At 37.7% G+C, this 20527-nt stretch overlaps 1 protein-coding gene across 3 annotated transcripts in view; it reads left to right on the top strand.

The window, feature by feature from the left end:
* Window positions 1-20527, top strand: part of LOC127880288 (histone-lysine N-methyltransferase ASH1L-like) — a 72610-nt gene that overhangs the window by 30131 nt on the left and 21952 nt on the right. For all 3 annotated transcript variants that reach the window (XM_052427635.1, XM_052427634.1, XM_052427636.1), the window contains 7 exons: window positions 6497-6632; window positions 7863-7908; window positions 8046-8154; window positions 12362-12516; window positions 13978-14176; window positions 15065-15173; window positions 20157-20318. In XM_052427635.1, the coding sequence (XP_052283595.1) occupies window positions 6497-6632; window positions 7863-7908; window positions 8046-8154; window positions 12362-12516; window positions 13978-14176; window positions 15065-15173; window positions 20157-20318 (916 nt within the window). The remainder of the gene's footprint in view (window positions 1-6496; window positions 6633-7862; window positions 7909-8045; window positions 8155-12361; window positions 12517-13977; window positions 14177-15064; window positions 15174-20156; window positions 20319-20527) is intronic.

Here is a 20527-nt window from a genome sequence, read left to right as displayed (position 1 = left end):
CATAATTCAAGATACACTTAAAATGGTTGTATTTTTAGTACAAACTAATGGGTTTCTTTACTTCGATAATTATCTACAGTTTAAAACAGCATCAATAATCGATGCCGTTATTTTTAGCTCATGTATTTTTTGAAAAAAAAAAAAGAGCTATTGTTATCACCTTGGCGTCGGCGTCCGGTTAAGTTTTGCGGTCAGGTCCACTTTTCTCATAAAGTATCAATGCTATTGCATTCAAACTTGGTACATTTACTTACTATCATGAGGGGACTGGGCAGGCAAAGTTAGATAACTCTGGTGTGCATTTTGACAGAATTATGTGCCCTTTTTAAACTTAGAAAATTGAAAATTTTGGTTAAGTTTTGTGTTTAGGTCCATTTTATTCCTTAAGTATCAAAGCTATTGCTTTCATACTTGCAACACTTACTAACTATTATACGGGGACTATGCAGGCAAAGTTATGTAACTCTGACTGGCATTTTTTTGACGGAATTATGGGCCCTTTATACTTAGAAAATTGAAAATTTGGTTAAGTTTTGTGTTTTGGTTCCGAAGGAAAAAACTGGTTATTAGATTGGCGAATGCCGGCGGGCTGGCTGGCGGGCGGGCGGAACAAGCTTGTCCGGGCCATAACTATGTCGTTCATTGTCAGATTTTAAAATCATTTGGCACATTTGTTCACCATCATTGGACGGTGTCTCGCGCAAAATAATTACGTCGATATCTCCAAGGTCAAGGTCACACTTTGAGTTCAAAGGTCAAAAATGGCCATAAATGAGCTTGTCCTGGCCATAACTATGTCATTCATTGTGAGATTTTAAAATCATTTGGCTTATTTGTTCACCATCATGGGACGGTGTGTCGCACGAAAGAATCACGTCAATATCTCCAATGTCAAGGTCACCACGACTAAAAATAGATTTTTTTTAAAAACAAACTTACAAAGGGGGTTAATTTTGTTTGTTCATTTCAAAAGTTCAGTTTGAGTTTTCTCCCTTTATCAGATTTTTTTTTCACATTGAAAACCTGGTTTTGTGACAATTTTGTCCCTTGTTTATGCTTAGAAAATTGAAAATTTGGTAAAGTTTTGTGTTTAGGTCCACTTTATTCCTAAAGTATCAAAGCTATTGCTTTCATACTTGCAACACTTACTAACTATCATAAGGGGACTGTGCAGGCAAAGTTATGTAACTCTGACTGGCATTTTTTTGACGGAATTATGGGCCCTTTATACTTAGAAAATTGAAAATTTGGTTAAGTTTTGTGTTTTGGTCCACTTTACCCCTGAAGTATCATAGATATTGCTTTCAGACTTGGAACACTCGAAAACTATCATAAGGGGAGAGTAAAGGACAAGTTGCATAACTCTGGTTGTCATTTTTACGGAATTATGGCCCATTTTTGACTTAGTAACTTTGAATATATGGTTAAATTTTGTGTTTAGATCCACTTTACTTCTAAAGTATATTGCTTTCAAACTTCAAATACTTTCATGCTATCATGAGGGTACTGTACCTGGCAAGTTGAGTTTTACCTTGACCTTGGAATGACCTTGACTCTCAAGGTCAAATTATTAAATTTTGCTAAAATTGCCATAACTTCTTTATTTATGATTAGATTAGATTAGATTAGATTTGATTGATACTTTGACAAAACAACTCTTACCTGACATTTACCACAATAGACTCCACCCAAACCATCCCCCATGCCTGCCCCCAACCCCCCCCCCCCCAAAAAAAAGTGTTTTTTTTTTTCTCTTAAAGATCATCTAATAAATAACCACCACACCCTAACACTATACCCTCCCCAACCCCCCCCCCCCCCCAAAAAAAAAGATTATTTTTTTTAAAACATGGTAAAAAAAACACAATATTTTTTTGTTGTATTATTTTATTTTTGAACTACCGTCCAACCATCCTCCCCAAGAATCCCATCCCCCCCCGTAATTTTTTTTATTTTTTTTGCCTTTTTGGAAGATAATAAATGACCACACCCCCACACTATACACCCCCTCCACTCCACCCCTCCCTCCTTTGTGATTGAGATAGGTCCCTTCACCTTTAAAAAGAAAAATAGATGAGCGGTCTGCACCCGCAAGGCGGTGCTCTTGTTTTTTAGCTCATCTATTTTTTTAAAAAAAATTATGAGCTATTGTCATCACCTTGGCGTCTGCGTCGGCGTCGGCGTCCGGTTAAGTTTTGCGTTTAGGTCCACTTTTCTCAGAAAGTATCAATGCTATTGCATTCAAACTTGGTACACTTACTTACTATCATGAGGGGACTGGGCAGGCAAAGTTAGATAACTCTGGCGTGCATTTTGACTGAATTATGTGCCCTTTTTATACTTAGAAAATTGAAAATTTTGGTTAAGTTTTGCGTTTAGGTCCACTTTTTTCAGAAAGTATCAATGCTATTGCATTCAAACTTGGTACACTTACTTACTATCATGAGGGGACTGGGCAGGCAAAGTTAGATAACTCTGGCGTGCATTTTGACAGAATTATGTGCCCTTTTTATACTTAGAAAATTGAAAATTTTGGTTAAGTTTTGTGTTAAGGTCCATTTTATTCCTTAAGTATCAAAGCTATTGCTTTCATACTTGCAACACTTACTAACTACCGTAAGGGGACTGTGCAGGCAAAGTTATGTAACTCTGACTGGCATTTGGACGGAATTATGGGCCCTTTATACTTAGAAAATTGAAAGTTTGGTTAAGTTTTGTGTTTTGGTCCACTTTACCCCTAAAGTATCATAGATATTGCTTTCATACTTGGAGCACTCGCAAACTATCATAAGGGTACAGTAAAAGGACAAGTTGCATAACTCTGGATGTCATTTTTACGGAATTATGGCCCTTTTTTGACTTAGTAACTTTGAATATATGGTTAAATTTTGTGTTTCGATCCACTTTACTTCTTAAGTATCAAGGCTTTTGCTTTCAAACTTCAAATACTTTCATGCTATCATGAGGTTACTGTACCTGGCAAGTTGAATTTTACCTTGACCTTTGAATGACCTTGACTCTCAAGGTCAAATTATTAAATTTCTCTAAAATTGCCATAACTTCTTTATTTATGATTAGATTTGATTGATACTTTGACAAAACTACTCTTACCTGACATACCACAATAGACTCCACCCAAACCATCGCCCGTGCCCCCCCCCCCCCCCCAACCCCCCCCCCCCCCCTATTTTTTTTTTTTTTTTTTTTTTTTTTTTTTTTTTTAAGATCATCTCACAAATGACCACCACACCCTCACACTATACCCCCACCCCACCCCCTCCCCAATTTTTTTTTTTAAACGGTTAAAAAACAAAACTATTTATTTTGATTATTTTATGTTTGAAATACCGTCCAACCATCGCACCCAAGAATCCCCCCCCCACCCCCCCCTCCCCCCACCCGAATCCCCCCCCCCCCCCATTTTTTTTTTTTTTTTTTTTTTTTTTAAGATCATCTCACAAATTACCACCACACCCTCACACTATACCCCCCCACCTCACCCCCCCCCCCCCAATTTTTTTTTATGAAACGGTTAAAAAACACATATTTATTTTTATTATTTTATGTTTGAAATACCGTCCAACCATCGCACCCAAGAATCCCCCCCACCCCCCCCCCACCCCCCCCCCCCCCCACCCCCGATTTTTTTTTCCTTTTTTTCGCATTTTTGGAAGAAAATGTAATAAATGTCCACACCCCCACACAATGCACCGCTCTTCACTCCACCCCTCCCTCCTTTGTGATTGAAAATGAGAGTCCCTTCACCTTTAAAAAGAAAATAGATGAGCGGTCTGCACCCGCAAGGCGGTGCTCTTGTTTACAAATGGCGTTACTACAGGTAACTGGATTCAACAAATTGATTTAAGCATGTTTCCATACTGTATGACATCATTCAATTGCCATTGAATTATTATTCATTGAAAATGTCCTATGTGTAGATGACAGCATTAACATGATTGTGTCATGTACACAAGCAGCCGGCAGACTCATTGTAGTGTCAATATAACATCCCGGCCGTCACACAAAAAGGAAAAACTGAACATTGATTGATCAATGGAAGATTAAAACATAAAGTGCATATGGCCATATTGGCCAATGGGCCCTTCTCAATTAGGCCATTATTGCCAGCAATAAATGGTATCATCATTTGGGAAATTATGACCCTCAACATTCTTTGTCCAAAAATTGATAGCGACAAGTTGTGGATTGAAGAATGCTGTATCGGCTGGATACATTTTAAATAGGTATCTCAGTTTTACATCAGATTAAGTGCTAACTGCTGTAATTTGTTTCAACACCTGCCCTTCATAGTGTGAATTATTTGAATATGCAAGCTTCCCTCCACTGATATAAAACCCCGGCTGCTGTAGTGCACTGCTGTTATTTTGCTCTTCAAGGTGTTCATCTTAATGGACAGCCATGCAGTTGCTAAAATTAAATTAAACTGTTTACATCTTTTTGGCTTGAGAAACAATGTATAAGTGCAACTCTCAATGCTAGGTTCTGCCTGAGTAGCACTAAGATATGTTACAAAAAACACAATGAACGCTTCACAGATGTTAACCTGGCCTGTCCCTAAAAACCCGGCTTAAATTTCATGATGATTGTCAGTTTGAACACATTAAAGAATGCAATAGCCAAACTCATGATGATAATCTGATCGCCTTTATACAAATACATTAATTATAAAATGAATGTTTGTTGGGTTTGTGAGGGTGGTTTTAGTCAGTTAACAATTATTTTGTCTTTTGTTGCATTGAATATTTATGGAAATGGTTGCTGTTAAGTGTGTTAAATTTTATTCAGAAACTGAAATGCAATATCCTGCTGTACAATGAGGTGCAGTCAGTTACTGCCAAGTATTGACAAATATCAAATGAAAACTAAAAATGATAATGAAGTACTTGATATGTAAATTTTAATTGTTACCAAAGTGCCAGATCTTGAACCAGTACATTAGTTTTGAAAGTAAATTACTTAATTTATGTGAGTAGTTGGTTAAAAAAACATATAATACAAAATTATCTGATCTCATGTAAAAAAGAAAACTGAGTCTTTAGTGCTTATAAATGTAAAATGCTGCTCAGAACAAATGTCAAGTCAACATATGTTTGTCTTGCATTCAAGCCTTTGGCACATTTAATTTGAGCCTTGTTCTGCCAAAATGGGTCTTAAGCCCTATAAGACCAGCATACATGTAGCTTCCAACCAGCCTGCACACAAGCGCAGTCCAGAGCTTCCCTGTTTGCTAATGAGAGCACAAAACCTTGTGTGACTTCATAACGGCAGGGCCCTCAATCTATCAAATCTGCGGCCGAATTTCAGCGGCAATCCCCCACCTGAAAAGTATACTTTTTTCCCCTTTCGGGGGGAAAAATTCCCCCCCCCAAAAAAATATATATATTTTTTTTTAATAGAAAGATGTGTCTCATGATTATTATATCTCAATTCTATTTCAATTTAATCTTTCAAACATATTAAATTATGAAAAATGCAATGAATATAGTGCAAACATGTACAAATGTAATAATAAGAGAGTAAGTAAAAAAATCCCCCAAAAAGGGAAACGCCGCGAAAATTCCCCCTCCTAAGGGCTGTGGACCCCTTCCCCCAAAGTAGTGTGAGAGCGCTGTAACGGACAGTTTTGCTTGTTACCAGAGTGCTTGATTGGCCAGGCTGGGCTTGAACTACCCTGGCTACATATGGCATCATACCTTAGGCATGATTGAGGTCATATGATGTTTGTGATATTTATGAATTAGATGAACATGTATACGAATAGATTTTCTCATTTAATGTGTAGAAACATAGCATTTCAATCTTACTGTATGCTGAAACATAATATGTATGCACTTTGCTGCAAAACATGCTAATTGTAATTGGTTTTGCACCGCATGTTATCAAAAATTATCTTAAGTAAGATATTCTTCTCAAATGTTGGTTTAACTGAATGCTACACCAGGGGGTTTTTGGCCCGATTTTATAGTCGAAATTCGGCTATGTTCCCAATCCCAAAAAGTATACTTTTTTTTTCCCCAAATGTGGCAAAGAATTCCCAATTTCCAAAAAAAAAAAAAAAAAAAAATTTGAAAGAAGTGTCTAATGCGTATTTTATCTCAATTTTAATTCAATTACATCTAACAAAGTATTACATGATATTGTTCTTTTAATTTGAATTATTATAAAGAGTTATATCAAATTTAGTTTTTCCTTAATCAGTTGACTTTTCGTGTGAAAAAAAAGGCTAATGAATTTATTTTCCAAATTTCATGAAAATGCAGATAAAATTCCCAATTCCAAAGCCATGGGCTATCTTCCCAAAAAGTGGGGGGGGGGGGGGGGAAACCTGTACACTGACTTGGTGGAATAAAGAAAATGTTTGCCCGAATTTTATTATTTCCCTTTTAATCTGTTGGTTTTTTTCCAGAAATTATTGCAGTTATTCTTTTTATAAACAGCTACAGTTATTCATGCAATGTTATGATTATTTTTTCAGCAGTGTGAAAGAGAAGGAAATGAGCTCCATAATATTCACCTTTGACCCTCCACTGCACTTCGGGAACCACCTTATGAAGACTCCCTCAGACTTCCAGCTTCCTTATGAGGTGTGGTGGCTGCATTTCAACGACATGGTATGTGGGACTAACGTGTTAATGCTGTAAATGCATTATTCTTTCAATTTCTGTTGTGAGTTAATTGTTCCATCCTTCATTGAGAATTGAAAAATGATTTATTCAGTGTCTTAAATTAAAAAACCTACACAGGGTTTCTCCTTAGTAAATATGGCGTGTCGTTGCTGACATTCCATCTTGATCAGCGATGGTCTGGCAATATTCATCAATTTTGATTAGGTCACAAATCAACTACTTGACTTTTATAAATGTTAAGTAATGAACTGTGAAACAGAGCTCCAGATAAAAATTTGGTCAAATTCTTATTTACTCCCTATTTTAAAAATTAATTCTTATTTTACCCTCTATTTATAAAATTAATTCTTAACAATATATTACCAAAGAATTTTGAGTTCTTTAGATTTGCAGTCATTTACGCAAGAGCATATAAGTTCATCAATTATTGACGAACCCATGCATTGGGTATTTGAATCTAATTGAAAAAATGCATGCAGCGAAGACTTTTGACACTGAACTGGCTTTTTTGCCTTCCACTTTTCAATACACCGCTTCAGTCGGCCATTTAGATTTTTTCTGTAAAACGGTCACTCACACTTCGGCTTTATATAGGTCATAACGGCCTTTTGGTAGCCGTTAAAGTCATATCAAAATCTATATTTAACATTTAATTTTAATGGCATTTTGAATAGGTATACAGTATATTACTTGTGTATAAAAATTAAAGTGTAATTAAAAAGGTACAATAAACAGTAATGACTCGCCTGCAAATCTAGGAGAACAGAATCGAGACCGTTTGGGCTTTCGGCAGTTATTAGGTGTGGCCCTTTCTCATAGCAAATGCTTGAGTGACGTTGATTTAAAATTGTAGTTTTAATTGAGCGCCTAGACGAGCCAGAACCGGGATGAAATGTTTACCATACATAATTTGCTACTGGAAGTTTTACGCACATTCGAAAATTTCGATTTCGTGTTTTATTTTTTCAATGCGTAACTTTACGCAAAGATTTTAAATCTTAATCGTTATTTAAGAAATTTAATTCGTTTTTACGCCTTTACGCATGTTATCTGGAGCACTGGTGAAAGTAGATCTGTTATAGTTTTCAGGTTCTAAATATTCATGTACCAGCTGGTGACATTTATTGTTATTCTGAAACTAAAACCTTATTTGAATAAATATGTTTACGTGAAGGTGTAGATCAACAGTAAACTACAAATCTGTTAATTTTGCAGCTTCCAAAGAAAGGAGACGGCCAGCAGTATAGAAGGATCAGAAACAGTAAGTTGTATTTACCTGACTTTGTGTAAACAAATTTCATGCAAATGAGAATTATGGGAATAGTCAAAGAACTGTGTGCACATTATGAAGATAAACCAAGTTACCATAAAACTGAAACATGGCTGTAACAATTTCAGACATTTACGTTGATGCACGACCTATCTGCCGCAATGAGGCCCACTCTTGTAACTGTAAGACTCCCAGCAGCGCTACAGAGAAGGGGTGTGGCGAGGACTGCCTCAATAGGTTTGTAAACAACAGAATCAGATGGATATTATTCTCATTCTGCAAAAACTGGGCTTTATTCCGCACAGGCTAATCAGGAATGACAATGTCCACTTTAATCAATTTTTTAAAGGGAGTCATTTCTAAATGAAAATCCAGTCTAGGCTGAAAGCGTTGTCCCTTTGGACTGAACAGGCTATATGAGATTACACTTATGCACATGCATTTAACACCAGAGAAGCAGTATAAAAGGGCCACAAACTCACAAAATGTCTACTTTTCAGTTGTACACTGGTGTGTAAAGAGCAGAAAACAAAAATGATTATTTTCATAATATTTATGTTTGTATTGAATATTTTCCAATGAAATTTGGCAAACATATACTTTAGTATACAAACAATATGTATGTGTAATTTGGTGGTTGAAGGTTATATAGTTATTGACTTACAGCAAAAGTTTGTTGTTGTCTGCTTGAAATTCAAATTTCCCTGTAAATGCTAAGCACCGCCCACTTGAAAGGTTATGAACTTCTCTCAGCCAATAGCTAGCGAATTACTCAAATCAAGTTTACATGTAAATACAGATTCAACACTGTATACCAAATGCTGTCTGCTCAAACACGTGTTTCTATTTATAAACACTCTAATGTTAGCAGCAAATCACTGGCAGATAAACCCAGCCTACTAGTTAATGTTGGTTAATATTTTACCACCGCAAAATCAAGCAAGTGAGATCCGGCTTTTAAGTCCAGTTTTTCCAGAACGCAGCTCATATAAAATAAACCCTCGCTGTTGTTCATCTAGTGTTGATGGTCATGGCACTTCATTTTTATCAGAATATGCCTTTGAATGAAGAAGTTCTAAATGGCAAATAAGACATAAACACAGAATATGCAAATAGATATCACATATGCTTACACATATGTCAGTGAATTTTATGTCCCCAAGTTTGTTTTTGCCCTGTCTGTTTGTTTGTTTGCGTCAAACTTTAACATTGGTCATAACTTTTGAAATATTGAAGATAGCAACTTGATATTTGGCGTGCATGTGTATCACATGGAGCTGCACATTTTGAGTGGTGAAAGGTCAAGGTCATCTTTCAAGGTCAAAGGTCAAATATATGGGGGGGACATAGTGTTTCACAAACACATCTTGTTTTCTTTTTATTTTACTGCCTGTATCTTTGGATTTTTATGCCACCCTTCGAAGAAGAGGGGGTATATTGTTTTGCACATGTTGGTCGGTCTGTCGGTCCATACGTCCGTCGGTCCGTCCACCAGATGGTTTACGGATGTTAACTCAAGAACGCTTAGGCCTAGGATCATGAAACTTCATAGGTACATTGATCATGACTGGCAGATGACTCCTATTGATTTTCAGGTCACTAAGTCAAAGGTCAAGGTCACAGTGACTCGAAACAGTAAAGTGGTTTCCAGATGATAACTCAAGAATGCTTACACCTAGGATCATGACACTTCATAGGTACATTGATAATGACTGGCAGATGACCCCTATTGATTTTCAGGTCAAAGGTCAAGGTCACAGTGATTCGAAATAGTAAAATGGTTTCCGGATGATAAATCAAGAATTCTTTCGCCTAGGATCATGAAACTACAGTAAAATGGTTTCCGGATGATAACTCAAGAATGCTTACGCCTAGGATCATGAAACTTCATAGGTACATTGATCATGACTGGCAGATGACCCCTAATAATTTTCAGGTCTCTAGGTAAAAGGTCAAGGTCACAGTGACTCGAAACAGTTAAATGGTTGCCTGATGATAACTCAAGAATAATAAGGCCTAGGATCATGAAACTTCATTGGTACATTGATCATGACTGGCAGACTACCCCTATTGATTTTCAGGTCACTAGGTCAAAGGTCAAAGTCACAGTGACAAAAAAACATATTCACACAATGGCTGCCACTACAACCGACAGCCCATATGGGGGGCATTCATGTTTTACAAACAGCCCTTGTTAAAAATCTACTTGATAAATCAGCAACTTTGGGGATACTATATATTATAAATATTATTGAAATATTACCTTATCCAATTTATTTTCAGTAATATACATGTACAATGTTTAACTGCCATTTTATGACAAATAGTCAATCAAGTTAATCATAACATTTTTTTATTTGCCACTTTTTAACGACACATTTTCAGTGTTAATTTTTTACGGGAAAAAACAACTGAAAGCTTATATGAGGTCTCTATGTGGAAACTGAAACTGATAAAATTCTCATATAATGCTACCCTTGTTTCTCCCAGTTACCCCAGTTACAGTATGGTATATATGAGGCTGTGGCCATTCACACCTAAGATATGGGATTCATGCTTGTCAAGTACCACAAATACTTACAGGGCCCTTGCTACACTTTGGGGGATTGGGGCCTTAAAGGGGGGAATCTCGGGTCATTTTGGGCGAAAAGGGGAATTTTAGAAGATCTTTTCACCAACCATTCAACACTTAAAATTGCTATATTTTAATGTAATTTAAATAAATATACATTTAATCAAAGGTTAATAGCATGATACCAGCTGGCAACATCGGTATAAAAGTAGAGAAAACAAACTTTTTTTTTTTTGGAGGGGTAATTTTTAGCTGAAAAAGGGAAAAAAGTATACATTTTTTATGGGGGAAGCTGCGGATATTCTGTGGTAAAAAGTGCAAATCGATTGCCCTGACTTAGTGGTGTTTAGTTTTAAGAGCTGTAAAACTTTAATCTTTGTAGAAACAGTTAATGATGCTTTTTTATGTCCCCCACTATAGTAGTGGGGACATATTGTTTTTGCCCTGTCTGTTGGTCTGTTTGCGCCAACTTTAACATTTTGCAATAACTTTTGCTATATTTAAGATAGCAACTTCATATTTGGCATGCATGTGTATCTCATGAAGCTTCACATTTTGAGTGGTGAAAGGTCAAGGTCAAGGTCATCCTTCAAGGTCAGAGGTCAAATATTTGTGGCCAAAATCGCTCATTTTATAAATACTTTTGCAATATTGAAAATAGCAAGTTGATATTTGGCATGCATGTGCATCTCATGGAGCTGCACAATTTGAGTGGTGAAAGGTCAAGGTCATCCTTCAAGGTCAGAGGTCAAATATATGTGGCCCAAATCACTTATTTTATTAATACTTTTGCAATATTGAAGATAGCAACTTGATATTTGACATGCATGTGTATCTCATGGAGCTGCACATTTTGAGTGGTGAAAGGTCAAGGTCATCCTTCACAAGGTCAAGGTCGAATGTCATATAGGGGGACATTGTGGCTCACAAACACATCTTGTTTTACCCCATTTTAAATACCTATTCATCAAAATGTGCAGTCTGACCAAGCAAACATATATTCTTATATTAGTACAAAAGACAAACAAAAAAGTCTGACTTGAAATGAAACAAAAATCTTAACAAGCCCAATTCATTAATTTAATGGCTCTTGGCTTGTGTATGCCTCCCTTCAAAAAAGAGGGGGTATTACTGTATTGTTTTTCTGGATGTCTGGCGATTTGTCTGTCTGTAGACCAGTTTGTTTCTGATCAATAACTCGTCCACAAATTGAATGATTTGCTTGATTCTTCCCATGTGCATTGGCCTTGAACCATAGATGACCCTATTGAAATTGTGGTCACTAGGTCAAAGGTCACTGTCACATAAAGTGTGAAAATCCTTTCCGATCAATAACTTTTCAACAAATTGACCAATTGTCATGATACCGTAAATACACGATTATAATACACACTTTTTTACCTGTCTAATTTTTCTTCAAGTAGGGGGTGCGTATTATTTACGAATTTAGAGCAGAACACAATTTTTCATGTGAAAATGTTAGACTAAATCGTTGTTATTCGCTGCGTGTCAGCCATTTTGAATTACACCATTACATCAAAGGGGGGCAACTGTGCTTATGGTAATTGTCATGGCTACACTGTATATTACCATACATGCTAAATAAACCAACCATTGGTGTAAAAGATATATTGTCAATTGGAATTAAATGTTTTAAAAAACAACCTCTCCGTTTCTTTCTTTTGCAATTATGACTGCTTGACCCGGGCGTCAGCAGGTGGCCCGTGTGTTATCGGTTAAGGTGTTGAGAAGGACCTGTTTTTGGGGGGCATCTTTCACCGACCACAGACCTCTTGTTATCTCTGTATACACGTATTTTGGCTGGCTTTTAAGCGAGTCTGAATCTTCCTTACAAGACTCTGATTTCCGCAGGTTGATCTACACAGAGTGTTCTGCAGACTTGTGCCCATGTGGCCCCTCATGCTCCAACCAGGCCATTCAGAAGCGCCAGTTTGCTCCCTGCCTGCAGAAGTTCCTAACCAAGGACCGAGGGTTTGGAGTCCGCACCACAAAACCTGTCAAAGCTGGTAGGGCATGGCTTGTTGGAATACTTTCCATTTTGTATAGTTCTTTAGTTTGGTATTTTAATTTGGTATTACGATTTTATTTTGATCTTCTTGCAGTAATTATGTAATATATGTGCTTTTTATGTCCCCCACTATAGTAGTGGGGGACATATTGTTTTTGCCCTGTCTGTCTGTCTGTTGGTCTGTCTGTTGGTCTGTTGGTCTGTTTGCGCCAACTTTAACATTTTGCAATAACTTTTGCTATATTGAAGATAGCAACTTCATATTTGGCATGCATGTGTATCTCATGAAGCTGCACATTTTGAGTGGTGAAAGGTCAAGGTCAAGGTCATCCTTCAAGGTCAGAGGTCAAATATATGTGGCCAAAATCGCTCATTTTATGAAGACTTTTGCAATATTGAAGATAGCAACTTGATATTTGGCATGCATGTGTATCTCATGGAGCTGCACATTTTGAGTGGTGAAATGTCAAGGTCAAGGTCATCCTTTAAGGTCAGAGGTCAAATATATGTGGCCCAAATCGCTTATTTTATAAATACTTCTGCAATATTGAAGATAGCAACTTAATATTTGGCATGCATGTGCATCTCATGGAGCTGCACATTTTGAGTGGTGAAAGGTCAAGGTCAAGGTCAAGGTCATCCTTCAAGGTCAGAGGTCAAATATATGTGGCCCAAATCGCTTATTTTATGATTACTTTTGCAATATTGAAGATAGCAACTTGATATTTGGCATGCATGTGTATCTCATGGAGCTGCACATTTTGAGTGGTGAAAGGTCAAGGTCAAGGTCATCCTTCACAAGGTCAAGGTCATCCTACAAGGTCAAACATCATATAGGGGGACATTGTGTTTCACAAACACATCTTGTTTTTTACTGAAACACTATTGAATCATTAAATGAAAGGCAAGGTGACAAAATTAATATTTCCAAAAAAAAATTACAAAAAGGGCTTGAGGGCTAATCATTTAAATTTAAGTTATGCTGGTTTACTGTGTTGAACAATTAATATATTATATTTATTTAAACATATAAAGAGTATTAAGCATTCATTATTTCCATTAAAATTATATAGATATTGTCTTGATTAGTATGACTGAGGTAACAGTTTGCCTGATTAAGCTTGGCAGATATGTCTCTAATAATCTGCCTGGCTATCTTGCCTGTAAAGTGCTGGACAACAATGTCAAAGTAGAACGCTCAATGCCCGGTTTTGCCACTTGTGCGGTGATATTTCATGATTTCATTCATGAGTAACTCACAGTCTGTTCAGGTTTTATGCTGTTGCTTCTTATCAGTATCATAGGGTTGGAAATGAAGCCTTTCAAACATGAATCTTTTAAGAAAGCTCTTTAATGTATTGAGATTTTCAAAGGGGCTACAAACATGTCAATGTGAGTGGGAAAGGGTTAATCAGCAAAATATCATAACAAACCTTCAAACAAACTTCCCTGCTTATAGGTGACTTGGTGACTGAGTACGTAGGGGAGGTGGTGAGTGAACAGGAGTTCCGTAGGCGTATGACGGAGGAGTACTCACAGGAGTGCCACCACTACTGCCTCAACCTGGATGGGCGCATGGTCATAGATGGGTACCGGATGGGCAACATAGCACGCTTTGTGAACCACTCCTGCGAGCCCAACTGTGAGATGCAGAAATGGTGAGATCTTTGTTGTTTGCCAATTTTGACATGTTTCAGGTTTAGAAATAATTGTTTTGAACTGTTTCATTTGTTCATATTCGGTTTTGTTTGTTCATTAGTTTATAAAGAGCAAAACATTAAATAAGTACTTTGGGATGATCTTTTTTCTATTGTACTTGATGTAAGTATGAAAATTAAAATATTTACCACAATATTATTTTAATATATTAAAGGGACTGTCAACCAGGACGATGAAAAAAGAAAAGTTGTAAAATACCGTATTTTTTCACAATTATTAGTTTATATTGATTAAAATATCACGACTAGTATATAACATTACTTGAAAAAAGTTGTTAAGTTTTTATATTTTCAGTGTATTTGGTAATAAATTTTACTGGGTATGTCTACCATTACTACCACTTAACTATAACGCCAGTAGATTGATCATCATCGTCACGTGGTAAACTCAGGAATGCAAATTGTGCATGCGTAGTGAATTGAATATATTTTATATATAACATGATCGATCTACTTGCGTTATTTATTGTGTGTATATCGTTATTTCACCTATTTTCGCAATGTACTTTCGATTTCACATCGAAAATTTTATTACTGAATATACTGAAAATATGATGTAATGTAATATACCAGTCGTGATATTGTAATCAATATAAACTAATAATTGTAAAAAAAATACGGTATTTTAGAACTTTTATTTTTTCGTCATTCCTGGTTGACAGTCCCTTTAATTCCTGTCGTAGATAGTCAATAGAAATGGGAATAAACAGTTTTTTTAAACCTCTTGATTTCTATCAAGATAAGTTTTTATTTTATTTTATGATAAATGTAATTTTACTATAGATCGCTTGCACTGTCTGCCATATTGTATTATTTGTTGTTTTACAGGAATGTGAATGGCACCTACCACATGTGCCTGTTTGCCCTTAAGGATATAGAGCCCGGCACAGAACTGGTGTATGACTACAATTTCCAGTCCTTCAACCATGATGCACAGGTATATAGACTGGCTTATCTTCATTCATTCTTAGCGGCTTTGCTCTTGTTAATTTCAATAGCCCTTACAATTTGCAATTTGACCAAGCAAGCTGTTATTTGTGTGTAATTCTTAACACCAAGAATATTTATCAAGCCGGCCTGTATAGAACTGAACTGAAAGCATGGTTTAACATTTTCCAGTGCAGGAATATGCTTGTGTTAATTTCTGTCACTATTACAATGAAGGGAATTAATCAAATTACATTATTGTTGCCCTGCAATTGCAGCTATATAGATAATTTTTGACCCATGTGGGTTGTCGTGAATATTATATGAGATTTTAGACGTAACGTTGATTGGCGGTTGCCGCGTATTAGCGCGTTATTATTATTATTATTTGACGTCATATATATTTGTATTGTTGTTGACGGGCAGTTGAATTAAAGGATCGAACCTGAACAGTCGTGTTTTGCATATCAACTCAAAATACACCATTATACCTTCGTGATATTGGTGCCGTGAACAAACAGTAAAATGCCGACGACAATAGAGAAGTTACTAGGCCAGCGGCTAGGTTTAAAAAATATTATTGACCGTTTCGTCAGTAAAATAGAAGAAGCGAGCGATGAAGACGATGACATTCAGTTTCAAGCGCTTATCGAGAAATTAGAAGAAAAAGTGGCATGTCTGCTAGTCCACAATGATAAAATTCTCTCGCTCACCGATGCCGACGCTGCGCCAGAGGAGATGGTCGAGGCAGAAGAGTATACCTTCGACGTAGAGGTCAAACTACGAAGATACAAGCAGCGTCTACAGCGGCCTAACATTGGCATCACAGACGCCGCCGATTTATTATCGCATGCATACGGTTCCGGTAGTCAGCAGGCATCCGGTACACTACCACCAAACAACCAACGCAGGGTGAACACCAATTCGTCAAACAACAGCGGCCAGACAGCGCCCGAGATAAGTACATCTAGTACTCATAAATTGCCAAAATTAACACTTCCACGATTTGACGGTGATATATTACAATGGCAATCGTTCTGGGATTCATTCCAATCGTCAATCCATTGCAATGTCAACTTGACTGATGTGCAGAAATTCAATTATTTGAAAGCACAGTTGGAGGGTACAGCCGCCATGACTATTGAAGGATTTGCACTCACGAATGCAAATTACACGCGCGCAGTCGAATTGTTACGTGAAAGGTATGGTCAACATTGCAAAAATTTTCATGCAACCATGCAAGCGTTATTGAAATTGCCATCACCAACTTCCACAGTCGCGAGTTTGAGAGGGTTTTACGACCGCATGGAAACGTATATCCGGGGTCTTGAGGCGCTAGGACAACATCAAGATATGTACGGTAGCCTATTGGTGCCAGTTGTATTGGAAAAATTGCCGATGGATATACGTAAAAATCTCGCCCGCGTAAACGAGAATAATGACTGGTTTTTGCAAGATCTGCGACGAGCGATTAACAAGGAAATCAACATTCTCGAGATCGGCACCGGAAGTTCCTATGCGTTGCCGGAAGTTAGCGACTACAACTCAACAGCTTTGTTTCATGCAAGTGCGAATGGTAAGAAGACTTCATACACTCCTAGCAACAAGTTTGGCAAAAGGAATACGCAAAATTATTCTAGAACATGTGCATTTTGTGATCAAGAACATTTAAGTTGTGAATGTAAAAACTTTCCTGACACTGCTGCCCGAATGAATGTTGTGAAACAGAAACAGCTTTGTTTTAACTGCTTGGGTGCACACCGAATCACAGAATGCAAGTCAAACGGACGCTGTCAAAACTGCCACCGGAAGCATCACACTTCTATCTGTAAGGAGCTACAAAGAAAACCGGAAGTTGAATCGCCGCAACCGGAAGCCGCCGTATTTTTCTCGTCTACAAAGAGGTCGAACGCAGACGTTATATTAAAGACCGCCATTGCCCCTGTTTCGTTGTCTCACACTACAACGGAAGCCGCCATATTAGTCGACGAAGGCGCACAGCGATCCTTTATCACCAGAAAGCTTGCTGACGATCTTCAACTAGAGAGTGATGGAATAGAAACACTTAGCCTGACGGGATTCGGAGGAAGTAATAACAGAAGCTTACAGCAACTAGAACGCACGACAGTGTACATAGTTTCGAAGAGAAAGAATATACCTGTTAGTGTACTCATCGTCCCCACTATTGCGGCTCCCATCAGATGCGGATATCTAAGATCGACTGCGGAACTTCCGTACCTGCGGGGATTGAAGTTGGCTCATTCCGTTACAGGTGACACGTTATTTGACATTTCATTACTCGTTGGAGCTGACCACTATTGGGATATTGTCGAAGATCATGTTGTTCGAGGGAACGGGCCGACCGCCGTCAAGTCTAAGATTGGTTATTTACTGTCCGGTCCGATGCCCTCCACGTCTCATGCGTCAGCTGATAAGCACATCTTGAACGTACTTGCATCGCGCGCCCCAGAACGCAGCATATTAGAACGTTTCTGGAGTCTTGAGAACATGGGTGTCTCACCTTGTGAACCTGACCGGAAGTCTGTCGAGTACCTACAGCAATACCAAGCGACAGCTATTGAGTACGACAACGGAAGGTACCATGCCAAACTACCATGGAAGCAAGACCACCCTGCTCTACCAACAAACCACAACATAGCCTTGAAGAGAACTGTTAGGGCTATTCAGAGGTTGCGCAATGAACCGGAAGTGCCTCGGGCACATGGTGACATCATAGCAGAGCAAGAAATACGTGGCTTCATCGAGCGGGTACCACTTGGTCAAGAGTCAGCTGAACAAGTGCACTACATCCCTAATCACCCAGTGGAAAAAGAATCATCAAAGACACCCATACGCATCGTCTACGATTGTAGCTGCCGTCAGTCACGTGATTCACCAAGCTTGAACGACTGCCTGAAATCAACGCCACCGGCATTGAATGAACTTACGTCGATTCTTACAATCGTCACAGAAATCGAGGCTGTACTTAACGATCGGCCATTGACGTATGCATCAACAGATCTAAACGACCCCGCGCATATCACGCCGTCGCAGCTCTTATACGGTCGCCAAGTTACAACGCTGCCACACGATGACGTCACATTCGATGCCGGGAGTACTGTCGCTGCAGCCGATCATGCTACATTTAACCGCATGGCAAGGCAACGTGAGCTACTCATACAACAGTTATACAGACGCTGGAAGACTGAATACCTTACGTCACTCCGCGAGCACCACCGGGTGTCTGGTTCCAACACGCAGACGATCAACACCGGGGACGTGGTGCAGATCCATGATGATGGCCCGAGATGTCGATGGAAACTTGCCGTGGTCGTCGATGTTGTTGCCGAAAGGGACGGGCATGTTTACGAGGCGAAAGCGCGAATAAGTAACGGATTGAATACCATAAGGCCAATAGCGAAACTTTATCCACCGGAAGTGATAAGTGCCAATAAAAACTGATGGACAATCATGATATTGTTGTGATAGACTGTTTTTAAATATTTAAGCATTTTGTTAATATGATTATTGTATTCGTATACTAATGTGAAAACTCTGTTTTATCATTTTGCGGCCCCCAGTATGTCGTGAATATTATATGAGATTTTAGACGTAACGTTGATTGGCGGTTGCCGCGTATTAGCGCGTTATTATTATTATTATTTGACGTCATATATATTTGTATTGTTGTTGACGGGCAGTTGAATTAAAGGATCGAACCTGAACAGTCGTGTTTTGCATATCAACTCAAAGTACACCATTATACCTTCGTGATATGGGTAAATGCCCCCACTTTCCAAAGCATGGGGGTAAATGGTCAGATTTTGCATTGCTTGAAGGGTAATTTGCGAAAAGTAAAACACTAATATAGCCGCCGTACAGACACACAACTTTAAATATGTTAAACAGTGTTTTTTGTTTTTTAACTGTCCTTGGTTTATAGGCTTCCACCACCTTAAGCCACGGAAAACCTTTTTCCAACTTTCAACAGTAACTGTTGTTTATTAGCGTTTAAGTGTGTCCTTTTTGATTTGAAATCAAATCATTCAGTATTGGCAGTACAATGTTTTTACTCGATACAACTTTTGCCGTATTAAAAGAATCAATTTTACTTTGAGATCAGTAATTTGTTTTGGCTTCGAAGAAGCCATGCTGACCTCTTCATGTAATTTAATAAACACATAAGCACTTGACTGTCTGTTAAAAAAATAATACTAAATTTACCATGCGTCTATATGATACAGAGTATACATACCGACTGGCTAACTATTTCTACAATCTCTAATTTTTACGATAACCAGTCTCATATTTTGGCGAAAGACATTTATATTATTATTATTATTATAATATATTATTATATTTTTTGTTTACATTGTACGCAGAGAATTTACATCATTTGCGTAAGTCCAGATTGGCTTGCTTAATTGTACACGCGGAAATGATAAATTGAGCGTATCTTGATATTTCTAATGCGTATTTTACGCTGATACGCAGCTTATCTAGAACGCTGAATTGAAATTTAACATGGAAACTTTAATCAATTATCATGTTTAGAATATTTCTTTTCAAGAAAGAAATGGCTAATTACATGTTTTCTAATCAGAATGAAAATAAAACATACCAAACAAGTCCATGAAATCCACCCTGTAAGAAAAACAATAAAAATCTTAACCCAAAACACTTTTTACATTAAAATTTAAACTTTCATCATAAAAATACAAATGTTGGCTATTGCTATCACAAATCTGTTGATATATGCTAAACATAGAGCCATGTTATGGGAAAATCAGGCTTTATGCCTACAGGCTAATCTGGCACAACACTTTGCACACTAAGACTCGATTTTTGTTTACAAAAGACTTGATTTACGTGGAAAGCGTCACCACTTAATAGCCTGTGCAAACAACACAGGCTAATCTTGGAAAACAATTTTCAAAAACACATTAAGCCCAGATTTCCCAGAATGTGACTTTATTTTCATCCTACTTTTCAGCAAATCTGCAAGTGTGGTAGCCAGGACTGTAGGGGTATCATAGGTGGACGCAGATCAGCCAAGGCGGCTGAGAAACTACAGGGCAAAGGGAAGAACAAGAGGACCAAAGACAAGCGCAAGTCAAAAACAAAAACAGACGCTGCAAAAGATAGTCATGTTAAGGTGGGGTTACAATTTTTAATTGAATTCTTTTTAGCTCAGGTGAGCTTTTCTGACCGGTCTTTGTCCGTCGTCCGTCCGTCTGTCCGTTAACATTTGTAAACACTGTAGAAGTCACATTTCATGCCCAATCTTCATGTAACTTTGTCAAAATGTTTGTCTTAATAATATGTTGGTTGAGTTCAAAAGTGGTTCTGGTCCGTTGAAAAACA

Source organism: Dreissena polymorpha, chromosome 4 (genome assembly GCF_020536995.1).
Source record: "Dreissena polymorpha isolate Duluth1 chromosome 4, UMN_Dpol_1.0, whole genome shotgun sequence".
NCBI classification, from domain to species: Eukaryota; Metazoa; Mollusca; class Bivalvia; order Myida; family Dreissenidae; genus Dreissena; species Dreissena polymorpha.
Note: the sequence above shows the minus strand (reverse complement) of the source record. Positions and strands in the feature narration are given on the sequence as shown.